Source organism: Impatiens glandulifera, chromosome 5, assembly GCF_907164915.1.
Source record: "Impatiens glandulifera chromosome 5, dImpGla2.1, whole genome shotgun sequence".
NCBI classification, from domain to species: Eukaryota; Viridiplantae; Streptophyta; class Magnoliopsida; order Ericales; family Balsaminaceae; genus Impatiens; species Impatiens glandulifera.
The window spans coordinates 51,036,735-51,054,468 of record NC_061866.1 but is presented as its reverse complement, the minus strand read 5'-3'; the positions used below and the strand labels follow the sequence as shown (position 1 = coordinate 51,054,468).

Here is a 17,734-nt window from a genome sequence, read left to right as displayed (position 1 = left end):
TATACAAAAAACTTGTTATTGAATTTTTTATTGGTTTATTGTTAAAATGTTTTTTATTTAAAAATTAAATTTAATAAAAATAAAGTATGAATATTTTCATTAAATGTTAATACTTTATTAAAAAACATAAAAAAAATTATAAAAACAAAACACGACCGTATCAAACTATGAACTAACAATGGACCATAAAAATAATATTTAAAGAATAATTTTTACTAGAAAAATGATACATATCTATACTCTATATTGGGCCAACTAATGGCCTGGCGCAGACAAGGTAAAATTAAATAAAAATAAAAATTTATCTATCTTTCTCTTTTCACTGATTAATTAATTTATCTCTCTCATCTCAAAAGTTAATTAATTTATTTAAACACTAAATTCTAAACCCTAAATTCTAAATCCTAAATTTTAAATTGGTTTAGGGTTTATGTTTTATTTAAACATATTATTAAAAGAGGAGTGATAGAGTGAGGGAATTTAGTGAGGGAATTTGGTGAGGGAATGACGTGGCATCACATTCATTGGTTGGAAAATGTAAAAGTGGGAGGAAAGAGAGAAACGAGAGAAATTATTTGATTTTTTTAGCGAATAAAATTATGCCACGTCATTCCCTCACCAAATTCCCTCACCAAATTCCCTCACCTAATTCCCTCACCTAATCATTTCTCTTATTAAAATATTTAATATGAGAGTTTGTTGTAAACTTGAGTTATTAAAATAATAATCAATAAAGATAAATAAGATAAATTAATTTGAAGAGATATTACATGTCTTAATTATTATTATATTTTTATTTATTTATTAATTTTACCTGTCGGCCATGTAGACCATCGGGACCACGTAGACCATCGCTCCTCAGTCGCTGCCTCTTTTTACTAATATAAGAATAGACCACGTAGACCATCGCTCCTCAGTCGCTGCCTCTTTTTACTAATAAAATATAAAATTAATTTTGAAAACATTAGACAAGGTGATGTAGGGGTGTAAACTAGTCGAGCCGCCGAGTACCATACTATTCGAACTCGACTCAAATTACATTGTAAATACTCGAAAACTCAAAAATTAAAATTATATTTTATAACTAAATAATATTTCAAACTTAATATAAAATATATTTAACAAACTACACATATATAATCACAATATTATTTAAAAATAAAAAATATAAATATAATTTAAAGATAATCATTCAATCACAAACACCTCATTTAAAAATTACAAATGAAATCGTTCATCATAAATATTAAAAATTTGGCAATATGATGCATTAGTCATATAGATCTTCAAATTCTACAAGATTCGAAATATGAAATAATGATGGGCTGAAGATAATGAAAAAATTGTTCCATTAATATTAGAATCCAAAAAATAGATGTTTTAAAGTTTTTTTGATAAAGAGATAAATATGAAGGACGAAGAAAAGAGAAGAGATAGAGAAGTTTGACCGTTTGAAAATGAAAAGAGATGAGAGATGAGAGATAGAGAGATTTGACGATTTGAGAATGGAAGAAGAAGAGAAAGATGAGTTTTGTTGTTCGAAATGAAAGGAAGAAGAAAACAAGAATGGAAAGAGAAAAGAAAGAGATGAGTTTGATTGTTTAAGAATGGAAAGAGGAGAGAAAAAGAATTTGAAAATAAAAATTTTAGAAGACATAAGGAAATTAATTTTTGTTTTTATATATAGATATAATATTATATATATATATATATATGGAAATAGATTATATATAATATATATAACGAGCTACTTAAGCTCGATTTTATAATCGAGCTATTCGAACTCGACTCGAGCTCGGTCTTCGAGTCGAGCTTTGACCGAGTTACTCACGAGCTACTTACAAGCAGCTTGACTCGTTTACACTCTTAGGGTGAATTGCATTTTTTTCTTAAAAATAAATTACACTCTTAGGGTGAATTGCATTTTTTTCTTAAAAATAAAATATAAATATAGATATATTTAATTTATCACTTAATTTAATATATTAAATATTTATTTAATAAAAATTTATTTCATAACATATATTTTAATCACTTATTTTTAAATATTTAAAATGTTTTAATTTATATTTATATTTTTGTTTCAAGAAAACCATATAAAAACTTGTTCTCATAAATTCAATAAGATATTGATAATGGATATTGGATCCGAATACGAGTGGGTACCGTATCCGGACCCATTAAATAAACCCGGATCAATGGGCCTGAGATTAAATGTGAGGCTTTTAGCTATGTTTTCTTCTAACCCAATCAAAAGTTTACATAGAAGGCCCAATACAAATGCTATAGGCAATTGGTTTTTTTGGTTTGGTAAAAAATTAAACATTAAATTAGTTTATTGTCAATAAACTAAAAATAATAATTTTAATATGACATTCTGGACAACATTTATGGGAATTTGTTACTTTTTTTCTTGAACTGATCAACAGTCTACAGATTTCTGTTTTAATTATCAAAATTGATTTATACCCTATTAAAAAAATAAAGAAAAACAGAAAATAAAGATTACATTTTATATAAGTTATGTTTGGTTGGTTGGGTTTCAATTCCATTTTTTTTATCATTTTAAATTAGAATTTTGAGGGATTAAGTTATATATATATATATATATATATATTATTTTCAATTCTAACAATTTTGTTTAAGGTTGCATTTAAAATTTATTTCATTTCACTTTGTGATTTGAATATATTCATGTTAGAAAAATAACATATTGGTTACTTTTCGTGTTTACTTGTTTTCTTCTTTTATTTTATTTTTGGAAAAAAAATATAAAAGATTATAATGTGAGTTGTTTGATTTTTGTATAGAAATATACCATTATTATTCAACTTAACAATTGATAATAAAAAGTAAATAAATATGTGATGCTAAAAAAGTTTATAATAAATTTTATTTAAATAGATATATAATTAATTTTAATATTAAGCTAAAATAATATTTTATTTTATAAATTTAAAAATTATACTTTATTTTTAATAATATAAAGTTATTTTATAAGTTATTGTGTAATTGAATTATTTAAAATTAAATTATTCTCACAAATAATAAGTTATATTTAGAGTATAGATAGTAGAACAAAATATTTGTAATGCTAAATAAATTTAATGACTAAATATAATTTAATTTTATTTTTTTATCACTATTAATAATTTCTCAATCTTCCTAGTATTTATAATATCTCTTTTTTAATTAATAATTTATCTCTTTATCTATTAATTTGTAAAGAGGAGTGATAGAGAGATGAAATTTGGTGAGAGAATGACTTGACAAATGTAAAAGTAGGAAGAAAGAGATAAAAAAGAGAAATTATTTGATTTTTTCAGCGAATAAGATTATGGGAAGTTATTCCCTCACCTAATCATTTCTCATTTGTAAATATGTATTTATATCTTTTCTTTGTTAATTTATTTATTTATAAAATTTTGAATATAATTATTGAGAGAATAAATAAATCAAATAAGAAAATATATATTTTAAAAATATATATTATATTTTAGAATAATAACTTTAAGACTGAATAAATTAAAAAATAAAATATACATATTATATATATATATATATATATATATAAAATATTCATTTTAATTTAATTAATTATTTATCTTATTTATTAATTTAATTATTAAAAAATAATATATTAATAATAAAAAATAAAATTATTAATTATTTTACTCAATGGATTGATTATCTTTTAAACTCTTCATAGGTGGTTTCTTTCTCTTTAAAAGTCAATTTCTTTTCATATCCACAGATTTATTAGAAACTCAATCAACTACTAAAGTTTGTAACCCATAAAAATCCTTTGTATTAAGTTTCTAAAAATAATTCGAGGTTCAAAAAATTTTAACATTTGTTCACGTGATAAAAATTTTCTTTTAAAATTAAATATTATTTACAAAATTAAATGATACCTAGCTAACAACTTTTAAAATTAATTAAAAATAATTAATTTCAGAGTTCAATTTTAAATAATCCGGTAATTAGATTTTTAGAATTAGTTAATTTAAATTAATTAAATTTAATTAATTTAAAAGATTATTTATTTTAAAATTGATTTTAAAAAATTAATAAAAATTAACGTACATGTATAAACTTAATGGTCAGAATTTTGTTTTAATTGGTAGTATGGTGGTACTCGAAAAAAGGTTTTTGCGCTTCATCCTTCATGCCCATTAAAAATAGTCTCTACTTATAAATTTGGATTTTGAAAATCGGTTATATCATGTTTTATTTTTATCGATTATTTTTTAAGTCTTAAACATGCATAATGTTTGTGCTCTATTTACAATAATGTAATAACAATATTTAAATGATGGTACATGATGATGTCGTTTACTTAGAGAAAATATCTAAAGAACATCAGTTATTTTAAAATATCCCAAAAATATATTGATGATGTCGTTATTAATTTATTTTTCTGGGTTTTTTAGAAAATAATTTGAAGTCCAAAAATTACACAAATAATTTTAGATTTTGAAAAGTGGCACCAAACAGGCCTTAGGACTAGAGTCTTATGCCTTGGATTCGTTTTTGTGGGTCGGGGTCTAAAAACCATCGGTCTAGGTCGAGGAGCCTCACGGTCGAGGCTTGGGATCTTCGGTCGGAGTGTCGAAGTCCCTCAATCGAGGTGCTAAGGACTCTCGATTCTTGGCTAGGTGTACAAACTCACCGGTCTTGGGTTAACTCTAAGCTAAGTTCTTCGGTCCCAGGCTTAGAAATTCTCGGTCCTGAGTTTAAATCATCAATTGGATATCTCAGTTATAACTCAATAACATTGGTTGGACCGAGTTCCGACTTGTTGAAATTCTCGATCATGGGTCTCTATCCTAGGTTCGAATTTCTCGGTCATAGGTCTCGGTCCTAGGCTAACAAGCCTTGATCCTTAAGAACACCAAAGTTCATTTTTTTAATTTGTTTATTTTAGATTAGATTCCTTGATTCAAGGGTTTGAGTAACTTCACAAAGCTCTCAGTAACATGTTTATCATCATCTCAAGATATCAATCAACTTGGATGATGATCAAATTGTTCAAAACTGTTTGTGATCAAAAATTAGATTCTTGATTTTAAGGTTGTTTTGAGGAGAAATGAAATATCCAATAGCTTCCTTATATCGCATATACTTGATTGATATCAAAACAAGAATACTACTATTCGTTTTGACTAAATCAAGAACTTAAAATTTCGATTGTTTTTGAATATTTTGATCAAACATGATCGGGATTGATCAAACATGATTCAAACAGTGCCCAATATGATTATAATCTTGTTGGAAAGTTTTATAAGTCGTGATTCAAGAGAATTAGCGCAAGAACAGTAAATACGTTATTTTGATTTTTAAAATTCAAATTTGAGTTTTTCTGTTTTATGTTATTGTTTTTAACCTATCTAGGAAGTTCATAAATGAACCAGAAATGATTTCCAACCATAAAATACGATAAACACCAAATATACAAGTTTATGTAATTTGAAATATAAAAAATTCAAATTATAAATATGAATTAGAGGGTGATTGAAATCTTACCAAGGATGGGAGAACACTCATTGATCATTAGAGAACTTTTGGGATGTTCAGATCCAAGATTGAAAGGCTTAAACAAAAAATTAGAAAAATCCGAAAGCTTAAATCTTTAATGACAAATTTTGATTTTCTTCGATTTGAATGTGGAGAGTTGATTTCTTTTTTTCGGAATGACTCAGGGGATGTATTTATAGCCTCCCCGAGTCGGTGGAGGTTTTAAGTGGGCTGAATCAGCCAAAAGCCATTAATGGTGTTTTGGTTGTTCTTAAGTCAACTTGGTAAAATAGGGATGAATCATTCCAATTGTTGTAGGAGAAATGACCAACGTGATAGGGTGATCATTTCAACCTTTAATTTGTTGAAATGGTTTACTATCGGTTGAGTTCCATGTTGAAAAATCAAAGACGGGTCTTCATCCTTATTCTCACGTCGTCGCGATGAGGAAGATGATTAAAGGCCAAAGACATCGTTTTGCACGCGTTCGGCGTTCCGTCAAGGCATCGTTACTTTTGGGCATTTTATTAGCCATCTTTAAATTTTATTTTTATTTTAAAGATTTAAGAGTTTGTTTGAAATGTATTTTTCTCTTCCTTTTGAATTTAAATTTTATTTTTTAAAATACAAAAAATATAAAATAAATATTTTATCAATTTTTTTATTTTATTTTTCATATTTTAGAGTTAAATAAATAATTTTGCGATGAGATGGGTATATCATTGATTTTTTCATAAAATTATTTTATGATGAATGAATACAATACCACTAATTTTTTCTCAATTAATTAGATTTTAATTATCACAATAATTAGTCTAATTAATTGTTTTGATTAGGTTTTTGGTTGTTAATTGTTTTGATTTTATTTATTCAAACTAATTTAAATAATTTTTTTTATAAATTGGTGTGTAAAATTTTTAATTACAGGAACTCAATCAACAACATTCAACTAGCATATCATGTTAGTTATTCTCTCTCAGTGTTTTTTTTTTATCTATGTTTAATATTATGTTTTAGACAATTATTTTTAGTATTAAATTATATTATTTTTATTTTAAATTATATATTATTTCTAATATATATATATATATATGAATTTTTATATGTCAATGTGTTGATTAAAGAAGACTCGTGAAAACTAGGGGTGGATAAATTTATCGATCCGATTCGGTATTTCGGATCGGATATCCGCCTTTATTTTTTTTAAATTTGCGATCTGTATCTGACCCGGTATCTGACCACTATCCGATCTGAAAACATCGGAATCGGATCGACCAACTAGATATCCGAGTATCTGATTTTTTTTTATATTTCTAATTTTTTGTTTAATAATTAATTAGGGTAAAAAGAAAATTATTTTAATTTTTTTATATTTCTAATTTTTTGTTTAATAATTAATTAGGGTAAAAAGAAAATTATTTTAATTGACTGATGTTGTTTGTTGTAAATTAACCAATATTATTTCAGACAAATAATAAAAATAGACTAACTATTTTTTAAGCTCCTAGGGTTTGTAAATTTTATAAATATGTTATTTTATTTTTAAATTTTAAAACTACCGGATTGGCTTCGGATATCCGTATTTTTTTTGCTCGATCCGTATCAGATTCTGAAATCCGGTAAATATATCGGATCAGATCGGTATCTGAACCTATCCATCGGATTCAGATTTTTTCGGATAGAGTTTTCGGATCGGGTTTTTTGGCCATCCATAGTAAAAACTATTATTGTATGATGATTAAGGATAATTTGTTGATTATATTATGTAGTTTAATTTTGTAAAAGTATATGTTATGATACACTTTTAAACAATATTTGAATGTATATTTTTTGGTTTTATTATTTTATAATTAAATTTTGTAATTTATTAATATAATATAGTCAATTAACCTAAATAAATAGTTTAAATTAAATATAATACAATTAACTCTGAGTCATTTTTATTATTAAAGATATTTTTTTTATAAATAAAATAGTATAAATTATTGAGAGATAGATAATTTAAATGCATTTATAGTATTATATACAATAATTAAAAAAATTATTTATAATAATAAAATATTAAAGAAAAAATTTATTAAGTGTTTTTTTAATATTAAAATTAAAAAAATAAAAATTATTAAAATGCCTTAGATTTATAGGAGAGAAATTGTAAATAATGATATGAAAAATAAATTATTAATAAATATAAAAGAAAAAAATAAATATTTTAAGTAATGCTTAGTTAGCAAGTTTACTAACTAATTATGTCATTAAGTATGATTTTGTTACAAATATTTCAATTCTCTTGTCATTACTCTTTTATTTTTTTATTTAAAACAAGAAAAGTATTAAAATTTAACATAATTTTATTTGTGGTAATTTTATAAATTCAACAAATAATTTATATATTTTTATATTATTATCTATAATTATGTAATTCCTTTATTTCTTTTATCACTTATTATATTAATTTTTATTTATTTATAGACGTGAAATAGGTAATAAATTAATTATTTTTAAAATAGATAAAATTAAAAATAATTTTATATAACTTTAATAATAAATATTTGAAGATTACAAAATCTCAATTAAGATTCCAATAAATAATATTAATTTAACATTTTGACCAATAATATATATTATAGCTTTTAAAATAAATTATGACAATGAATTCCATTTCAAATGAACTTACTTTTTTTTTTATTTTTTTTTTTTATGTAACATTCTTTGACGTCACGATTCCTGTACATACATTAATCCAATATCTTAATAAAGAATATTTGTTTTGAATTAAAAAATGGACTAATTTAGTAATGATTTTTTTTTTATTAAATTAATATTTTTATTGGGCTAAAAGTTAGCAAGAACTATAGACTCTCTCACTTAATATCATTTTATTCTGTAAATAAATCCGGTCATAAATCCTAAAATTAATAATTTTATTTCCATAAAATATTGGACTGTAATAATATTGATAAATGTAATAAATATTTGTTTTAATTGGAGGATTTAGAAAATTAAAAATAGATTACAATATTGATCTTCTCAGAAATTACATAATAATAATCGAAGGGAAAAGCAACTTTTCTTCTCATTTTCCAAGCAGCCATGGAGAATCACTGAACTAGCCAAAATCCAATCCAATCTTCTTCGGTCCAAATTCAACCACATTGGAACCCTAATTCCAGGGAATCTTTATATATAATCATTCCCAACGTAACCTACATTATATATTGTGTTCATCAGCAAAGAGGGAAAGCAAGCAAGCAAGCAAGCGAGCGAGCGAGTGAGAGAATCTGAAAAGGTTTTCGCAAGCTTCTTTGGTCTCTATATTCATGCATGTCTTGATTTCATATGGTTAATTTGATGATGCCACCTCTTTATCTCTTTGTTTGATTTCTAGCGAAACGTGGGTTTCGTTTTCTATCTTCAACTTTTTCTAATCTCTTTGCATGACAAATAAATGGGCCAACAAACCCTTTTCATGAATCATTTCCTACTTTTACTTTCTCTATCTGAAAGATTAGGCTTTTATAAATGCATCATCTTGTTGTTGTTTGATTTTTGCTGAATATTTTCTGGGTTTTTTTTCTTGTTGCAGTTGGAGTGAAATCGGCGAATTTCTCAGGGGAAGAAGATCAGGTAATTGTTTATCTTTCTCTAGATTTTCTGTTCCTTGATTCATATGGAGGATTGGTAGAATCTGTAATCATGGAAACGAGAAAATTACAGACATACCCTTGAATGTTTTTTACTTTATATTAAAGTATTGATTCCACTGGATCGACATCAACTATTCGATTCAGGGTGACTAGGATCTGAATCATAAGAGTCTTGAGGATAAACATTGGTTTTAGAAAGTAGAATCTGTTTATCCCCTGTACCTAACTTGAGGGTATATCTTAAATTATGTTTCTTCTTCACATGCATGTACTTCTGAGTCCTCCTTAACTAGTTTTTGTTTGGATTTCAGTGAAAATGGTGACTAAAACAATTGATCTTCGATCAGACACAGTAACTAAGCCGAATGAAGTGATGAGAGCTGCAATGGCTAATGCAGAAGTTGATGATGATGTATTGAGTTTTGACCCAACTGCCTTTCGCCTAGAAGCAGAGATGGCAAGAATAACGGGCAAGGAAGCTGCTCTCTTTGTTCCTTCAGGGACAATGGGTAATCTTATAAGTGTTATGATTCATTGTGAGGTTAGGGGTAGTGAGGTCATTCTAGGAGACAACTGCCATATTCACATATTCGAGAATGGTGGGATCTCGACTATTGGAGGTGTTCATCCAAGGCCGGTCAAAAATAACAAAGATGGAACCATGGATATTGATCTCATTGAAGCTGCCATAAGGAATCCAAACTTTGAGATCTGTTATCCCAAGACTAGGCTTATTTGCTTGGAGAATACACATGCAAAGTAAGCAAAAAACTTTTGTTAATTCATTTTACTCCTCAAAACAACAAATATTTGACGATTTTCTCAAACGAGCACAATTTCTTACGAAATAATGCAGCACTGGTGGTAAATGTCTCTCTGTTGAGTATATTGACGAAGTTGGAGTGTTAGCAAAGAAGCACGGGTTGAAACTCCATATAGATGGTGCTCGCATTTTCCATGCTTCAGTTGTGAGTATAAAAGAATTTATACACAAAAACCCAAATCAAAATCTGCAACTAAACATTAATAATTTCTTGCAGGCGCTCGGTGTTCCTGTTAATAGGCTAGTCCAGGCTGCTGATTCAGTTTCAGTAAGCTTACTAATTCTTAAGCAGTTATGCCACATTAGTTTACATTATGAATACTGAAATGTTGTGAAGTATAAAATTTTAGAATGCGACTCTTATGCTTTATTATGATGTTCATCATCTTCCACCTCTTGAGTTTTCTTTTTTTAATACTAAGGTATGCCTGTCCAAAGGCCTTGGAGCTCCTGTCGGTTCTGTGATTGTCGGTTCCAGAGAGTTTATAGCAAGGGTATTACTGAATTTTCTATTAACTACACATGTTTTGGACTGTTAAATATTGGTTGGTCTTTTTTTTACTGTGTTATAACGTATGGATTGAAGGCGAGGATCCTGAGAAAAACTTTAGGTGGTGGGATGAGACAAGTTGGCATTTTATGTGCTGCTGCTTTAGTTGCAGTTCAAGAGAATGTTGAAAAGCTTGCAGATGATCACAAGAAAGCAAAGGCATTAGCTGGTAAAATCTGTCACTAATAAGAAAACAACTTCACTAAAGCCGAAACTCTAATTATTTTATTTTCTGTTTCTCAGAAGGATTGAATAATATAAAAGGGCTAAAGGTGGACATTGCGTCTGTTCAGACCAACATTGTAAGTAATATTTTATTGCAGTTTGTGCAGCAGTTGGTTTTGAAATAGAATAATAAACTAGAATTTTTTTTCTCTATTTTATCAGTTGTATTTTGATATATCTGAGGATGCAAACATTACTGCTCATAAGCTAATCAATCAGCTGGAGGAACATGGTGTTCTTATGATGGCAGATAGTTCATCCAGGTAGGTCAATTTATAGCCAAAAACTATGGTCATGAATGCTCGAATCCATCCAGATATACTAATCTTTCGTTTATAACATAACGCAGAATTAGGGTTGTGCTCCACTACCAAATTTCTGCAGCTGATGTGCAGTATACTTTGGCATGTATAGAGGTAGGAATATCCCAAAACAAATTCAGAGAACTGAAAACTGTCATTATAACATTTTGACCTCTTTTCTTTTTTGAAAAATTGCAGCAAGCTGTTAATGGAACTCCATTTAAAAATGGCCATTAATGAGGTGAAGATGAAGATTTGAAGTCAGGAGAAAATAAGTATGAATGTTACATTTTCTAGAACTTTGCATAATGGTTGTGTAAATCTTTAAGCATTGTCAGTCTTCTTTCATTATCTAAATTAAACTTGGGTTTACTAAATCTTTATGAGCTGCTTTTGAACTGTTACTAAGATTTCTGGCTCAATGTTTTTCAGTATTAATAAGGATAAATTTGTCATTTTCCTGTGAGTGTCCCAATAGAATTGATTGAAGTTTTACATGAGAAGATTTAAACCTAGAAAAAAATGAAAATACAATGATCATCATCGGTTCTTTGACCTGGTTAAAGACCTATCCTTTAAACCGTTTGGGCGAGCAGCTTGCTTATATAAATGAAGCATGGGGAAAGTTTTGCTCAACCGTCTAATCGAATCCTTTGAAATCGCGTTTCTTCCATGTAAAACATTAGCCAATTCCATCGCCTCTGCTCTCCACCCCGCGAAACCAATCCCTTCCACCAACAAAACATAACTAGTCTCGTTAGGGTTACAACCGCCTTCAACCATTTCTTCCAATATATCAATAGCCGTATCAATTCTCCTAGCCTTGCACAACCCCAAAAGCACAATATTATAACTAATCGTAGTAGGCGTGAACCCATTTCGTTCCATGTCTCCCAACAACTCGATCGCTTCATCCACCATCCCGTCTCTACACAAACACGATATCAGAGAATTATACGTGATCTCATCTGGATCCACACATTTTCTACTCATTTCTGATATTACCCATAACGCCATCAACTGCTCTCCCTTATGCCACAGTACACTCAACATCGTATTGTAAGAGCTAACTTCGAGACAACCCAATTCGCTAAGTTTCTCGAAGATTACAATCCCTTGATCGATATTTCCACTTTTGCAAAAAGCAGACAGGATCATGTTGTAGTTGACTATATCCGGTTTTTGACCACACAAGATCATGAACTCGAAACACTCTAAAGCTAAATCCAGCTTACCTTTACCGCAAAAAGCAGAAATCAAAGGATCAAACGTATAAGTATCAGGTCTCAAACCCTTTTCAAGCATCACCTTCAAAAAATTCAACGCTTCATCAACTTTGTTTTCGCGGCAAAGCGAACCAATCAAAACGCCGAAAGTAACCTCATTAGGTTCGCACCCATTAGAGTACATCTCTTTTATCAACCCTTCACTGTCTTTCCATTTCCCTCTATTCAATAAAGCCCTAAGCAACATATTATACGAAATAACATCAGGTTGGCGACCCTTATCTGGTAAACTCCTAACAAAATCGAAAGCTCGACCCAACATTCCTTCCCTGCATAATCCTCTAATAATCGCATTGTATGTATACATGTCAGGTTGAAGCCCTCTCGAAAGCATCTCTTCTAAAAGCTGTAGAGCTTCACGAATCCCGCCTTCGAGAATAGTTGCTTCGATTAAAATAGTGTAGGTAATGACAGTAGGTTCACAATCATCTTGAAGCAATTTGTCGAACACCTTGAATGCAAGTCCAAGTTTACCTCTACTGCAAAGACTGCCTATCAATATGTTATAGGTTACAGTATCTGGAGAAAACCCTCTAGTTCTCATATGATCCAATACTCTATCAGCCGCTTCTATCTGATTAGCCTTACAAAATCCGCTAATCAGAGCATTGTAAGCAAATACATCAGGTTCGCCGTGAGATTCAAGAATCTCCATGACCCTTACAGCCCTATCGACATCATTTGAATTGATAAAACATTTGATTAGTTTCGTGCATGTAATCACATCTGGACGGAATCCTTTACTGACCATACGTTGGAGAAAGTAAAGTGAATCGTTGCACTTTCCTGTTCTACATGACCTGTTGAATAATTGAAGCAAATGGGTGTCCTTTGAATCATTAGAAGGAGCAGCATTGGTTGGTCTGGGTTCAGCTGAAACCCTAAGATGGTTTTGATTCCTGAGATCTCTAGCGTCAATGGGGATGTGATTTCTCCAGCTGCTCAAGTCGAGATTATGGAGGGGATTTAAAGGGGTTTTTTGGTGCAAGGTGAAGGAAACGCCAGGAGGAGATAATGCAGCTGAATAAAATGTCATCGATTACTTGTTTCTGGTGTTAATTTAACGGAAAGATTCATGGGCGATCGTCTGGGAAGATGTACACATGAAGATACATCATATATATATATATAGAGAGAGAGAGAAAGAGAGCACCTTTATCGGGCAGATTGGAGAATAGTAAATAAATTAAGCTTCTGAAGCTCTTACAGATCGATAATGGCACTCTGCTTTAGAATTGAACGAATCTTTAGATATGATTTGGATAACTGCGCCTTTGCCCGTCCTATAAACAAAATCCATTCAAAATTTGGTTTATTTAAAATGGGAAATTATATTTTTATTTATATAATAAATTGTCACTTTCATTTTTTAAACATTTATATTTTTATTTAATAAAAGACATATTATTTATTTGTTAAATTGGTCTGGGACTAAATATTACGGTTTCGATTCCGAGTTAGAACGCTTTAAATTGGAGTGGATGGTATAACGGTGTGTTCATGCTAGCTTATTTCGTTCAACTTAAATAATAAGACTCTTTTCGCTTGAATTATTCTAGTGAATTAGTCTATAAATCAAACGATCTTTTGTAAGATTTTTTTTACTTAAATTACCTTAACATGGATTAGTCTATATTTTTTAGACATCTACTTTTTTTTTTTTTTTACATTATTTTGGTTGAGAAATATATGAATTATGATTTAAGGATGCATGCTTTCATATTTTTGTCTATTGCAAGTTTGCAACTAACCTAATGTTTCCTTTTTTTACTTGCTAATACAAATTTAAATCGAATTTTCAATAAACAAAATATTATTATATAAAGATATCTTACAAATGAATATAAAATTTAAACACATGTGTTTAAAATGGTAGATAAAAATGGACATTTTATTTTTATCAAATGCACATTTGACATTTGACTAGAGTTAGATTGTGATTAAATAACAATCCAAAATTGTTTTTTTTAATAATAATCAAAACTTAAGGCCATCCAATATATGCAAGATATCCCAAAATAAGGTATCTAAATAATATAAACGAGATCGGTTTGATTACATGATTAGGGTTTTTTTGAGGTCGTAATCTTCACTTTTGGGGACTGTATTAGTTTATTTGTACTCACAAACCAAATAATATATATAATGGGATGAGAATATTATCTTGCATAATATAAATCATTTAATTAGAGGATACATACAAGAAGCTAACTAGATACAATTATCCACAATTATGAGATATTTATCTTTTTTGAAAGCCTATTCTAAAAAAATATAGGAATATAGTATAAGTCATATGACAATACCTAGAAACCAAACTTTTCAACCACCTCAACTAGGATGGAAACAAAAAAAAAAAATCCCATAATCCAGGTTCCAACAACTTACCCATAAGGATCCTAACACTATAAAACTAACATTAATAAATCGAACTCATTGGCCTCGTTTGAAACTACCGAATTGATCCTTCAAACTTGAGAGCAACTAGGCAAAAGAACATGCAAACCCAATAATGTGTTCTTAAAGATAGTCAGAATTTCAAAATCACAAGCAACAAGGATCTCAAGTCTCAACATTATAAAGCTAACCTAAAGAATTGAACGGTTGGTATTATAACGGTTCTGGGAAATGAAAGCATTGTTAAAAGTAAGCTAGGAAGTTATAATCAAAAGGAGTTGAGATTCAATGCAAATTAGAACTGCTCAAATTGAGGGAAGGCAGTCGTTAATGAAATTGGTTTCCCAATTAGAACTGCTCAAAAAAACTACCAAACATAATTGGGCAAATAAGAGGAAGATTCTCATTTAGCATCTTTAATCCAAAGGTTAAGAACCTTAATTATCCATTTGAGGAGTAGAGTCTTATTAGAGAATGGACAAATGTGATGGTTGGTTATTTTAATGGAAACAAAAGAGTTCCATATCCAATGGTTCGAGAAGTGCTAATAATAAAACGGGCTAACCAAGGTTTGGATTCAAAGAAGGAAGTGAGGATGTTAAGCAAATCTGGGAAGAAGGCTACATTCATATAGTAACTATTGCATGGTCCTAAAACTGGCCAAGGGAGACAAGATGCAGCCAAACCAAAATCAGAAGCACAGACAAAAATCAGCAGTCTAACCTACCCAGAACAAACCAGAAAAAATGCACCAGAATCGAACTTGTCTTTTTTACCTGGTTCTGCAACAGACAAACCCAACCATTCTAATTGTCATCCTGACGTTAAACCTAACCACAACTATCATCAACAATCTACCTACTAATAATCCAACCAAGCCCCAACCAAAATCAGATCTCACCCCCAAAACCAAGTCAAGAAAACTGCATCAGAACCAACTTTAACTAAGATCAGTACTAGCCAATTTCACAAGCTTCAGGATTTTAAGTATATTCAGTAATCTCAAAAAGACAATGAAGTCTCTAGCCATTATGCACTCTCGACAAGGCTGCAATAGAAAGTCTCACTTCCAACTCCTCGAGGAAAAAGTGATGAGGAGAGAATTGAAGAAGATGGAAGAAGTGAAGTTCATGTAAATTCTTAAAGAGGAGAAAGAACCCCCTCCACCAACTTACAATGATCATTACAACATGGAATGTAAGGGGATTCAATGATCCAATTATACAGGTTGTACCCTTAGAATTTAGAGCACCCTTGCGTGTCTCTAGGACAGAATTTCAGAAATTTATTGTCTAGAATTTATTGCATCTTAGTTAATATAGATCTTGAACTCTATCAGATGCCATATCCACATCAAATTGGGTAAGATTTTATTTCATTTTTCTTAGAAAGAATGGATAAGAAGTAACAGAAGCTTGAGTCATACAAGCAGATTGATTAGATAATAAGTTTTCCACTCTCCAAGATATTATTTATAGGCTTCTTCTATGATGTCATGATCTATCTATACAACAGAAAACAGATTTAGACAAGAAATAAAAGAACATTTGAATTCAGGAATCAAGTTTATTTGATAAGTTTTAGGAAAATGGTATACAACCGGTCCACAATTCCCAGAGCTTCATCATGAAATTGAGATGGCAAGACCGACTCCACAAAAGCATACGGTTCTGAATTTGATATGTAATCACGCAAATAACATGGAAATGCACAGATCGTTCGAGGAAAGTAAGATCAAAGCATACCTAGACGTTTTTTTTTTTATATATTTAGAATTTACAGAGAATCAATCATTACTTGTTATCGTAATCAACAATCTCCCTGTCGGTAACTGATCTGGACTGCTGAACGATTGATCTACCAATTGAATTAATCCAGTCTTCCTTCTCCTTTTCAGAATCGGCGATAAAGTACATAGTCTCAGCACGAGTGGAGAGTTCGAATGCGAATTGCTTGTTAAGAACATCTTCGGCACCTTTGACAGTTAAGCAGGTGGCTACGGGGATGACACCACGAGGCCTTGAGGATCGCGTGACGATTGATTCCTTGAACCAGAAGAGTTTACCTTGCTTGAGGATGAACCATCGACGGCGCCATGTCTTGATGTACTCACCTTGTTTGGTCAACCATCCTACTCGCTCAGGGTTGGACCAGAACTCCACGCCTTCGTAATCGTCCGGCGCTTGAGTAGATCCCATCGCTGCCCGCCAGAGGCTCGCCATGGTTCGTCGATGAGAGAAAAAGGAGAGAGAGATTATTGATTATGATGAAGATGAAGACGAAGTCAAGGATCAACGGATCAAATCATCATATTGTAATTTTTTATTTTTTATTTTTTTATTACATTAATGATTTAGGAAAGTAAATTCATTATACACTTTACAATTAAAAAGTAATAAGTAAGTTTCTAACTTCTTTTTATATGTTCTATTAAATTATAATTTATTTTCTCTTAATGTATCACATTAAATATTGGTCAATTATATAAACTTATATTAAGTTTGGTGTCTCATTGTATCAAATTTATCAAGTCATTTTTATTAATACTTTTAATTATTGATGGGCTTGATTAAATTGATCTAATTAGCTCTATTAATAATGTTTTTTTTCAGCCAATAATTAGCATTGGAATTGATTTTTTACCCATTATATTATTACTATTTAATAAAATATTAACAATTAATTATAAAATTATAAAAAACAGTAATAGAAAATAATGTGTCATGATTAAAAAGTTAAAAGAATGGAGAATTTTTAATAAATCATATTAATTTAATTCTAAAAAAAATTATATTATCAATTCTAAAATCTAGCTGTTATTTTAGTTATATATATATATATATTTAAATGTTAACTTTTATTAATAAAAAAAACGTAAAATACGTTCAAATTTACAAAATTGAATAAAAAATTAATATTTTTTAATGATTAATTGGTGAAACATTCACTTAGTTAATTAATAGAGTTATATTACTTATAACATTGATTCA

The 17,734-nt window shown here is 29.3% G+C and overlaps 3 protein-coding genes across 3 annotated transcripts; 1 reads left to right on the top strand and 2 right to left on the bottom strand.

The window, feature by feature from the left end:
* The first annotated feature begins 8,590 nt into the window (after positions 1–8,590).
* Positions 8,591–11,516, top strand: LOC124937651 (low-specificity L-threonine aldolase 1-like). The gene is made up of 11 exons (XM_047477948.1): positions 8,591–8,803; positions 9,101–9,141; positions 9,473–9,920; positions 10,018–10,129; positions 10,202–10,252; positions 10,407–10,478; positions 10,571–10,703; positions 10,778–10,836; positions 10,922–11,022; positions 11,109–11,175; positions 11,260–11,516. Exons 3-11 carry the CDS (start codon positions 9,478–9,480, stop codon positions 11,296–11,298), a joined length of 1,077 nt encoding a protein of 358 aa, XP_047333904.1. The 5' UTR covers positions 8,591–8,803; positions 9,101–9,141; positions 9,473–9,477; the 3' UTR covers positions 11,299–11,516.
* On the bottom strand, positions 11,472–13,605 carry LOC124937650 (pentatricopeptide repeat-containing protein At3g04760, chloroplastic-like). Its single transcript, XM_047477947.1, has one exon. The coding sequence runs from the start codon at positions 13,381–13,383 to the stop codon at positions 11,602–11,604; it is 1,782 nt and encodes a 593-aa protein (XP_047333903.1). The 5' UTR covers positions 13,384–13,605; the 3' UTR covers positions 11,472–11,601.
* A 2,691-nt stretch (positions 13,606–16,296) lies between these two features.
* On the bottom strand, positions 16,297–17,036 carry LOC124937927 (pleckstrin homology domain-containing protein 1-like). Its single transcript, XM_047478263.1, has one exon. The coding sequence runs from the start codon at positions 16,964–16,966 to the stop codon at positions 16,538–16,540; it is 429 nt and encodes a 142-aa protein (XP_047334219.1). The 5' UTR covers positions 16,967–17,036; the 3' UTR covers positions 16,297–16,537.
* Between the last annotated feature and the right edge of the window lie 698 nt (positions 17,037–17,734).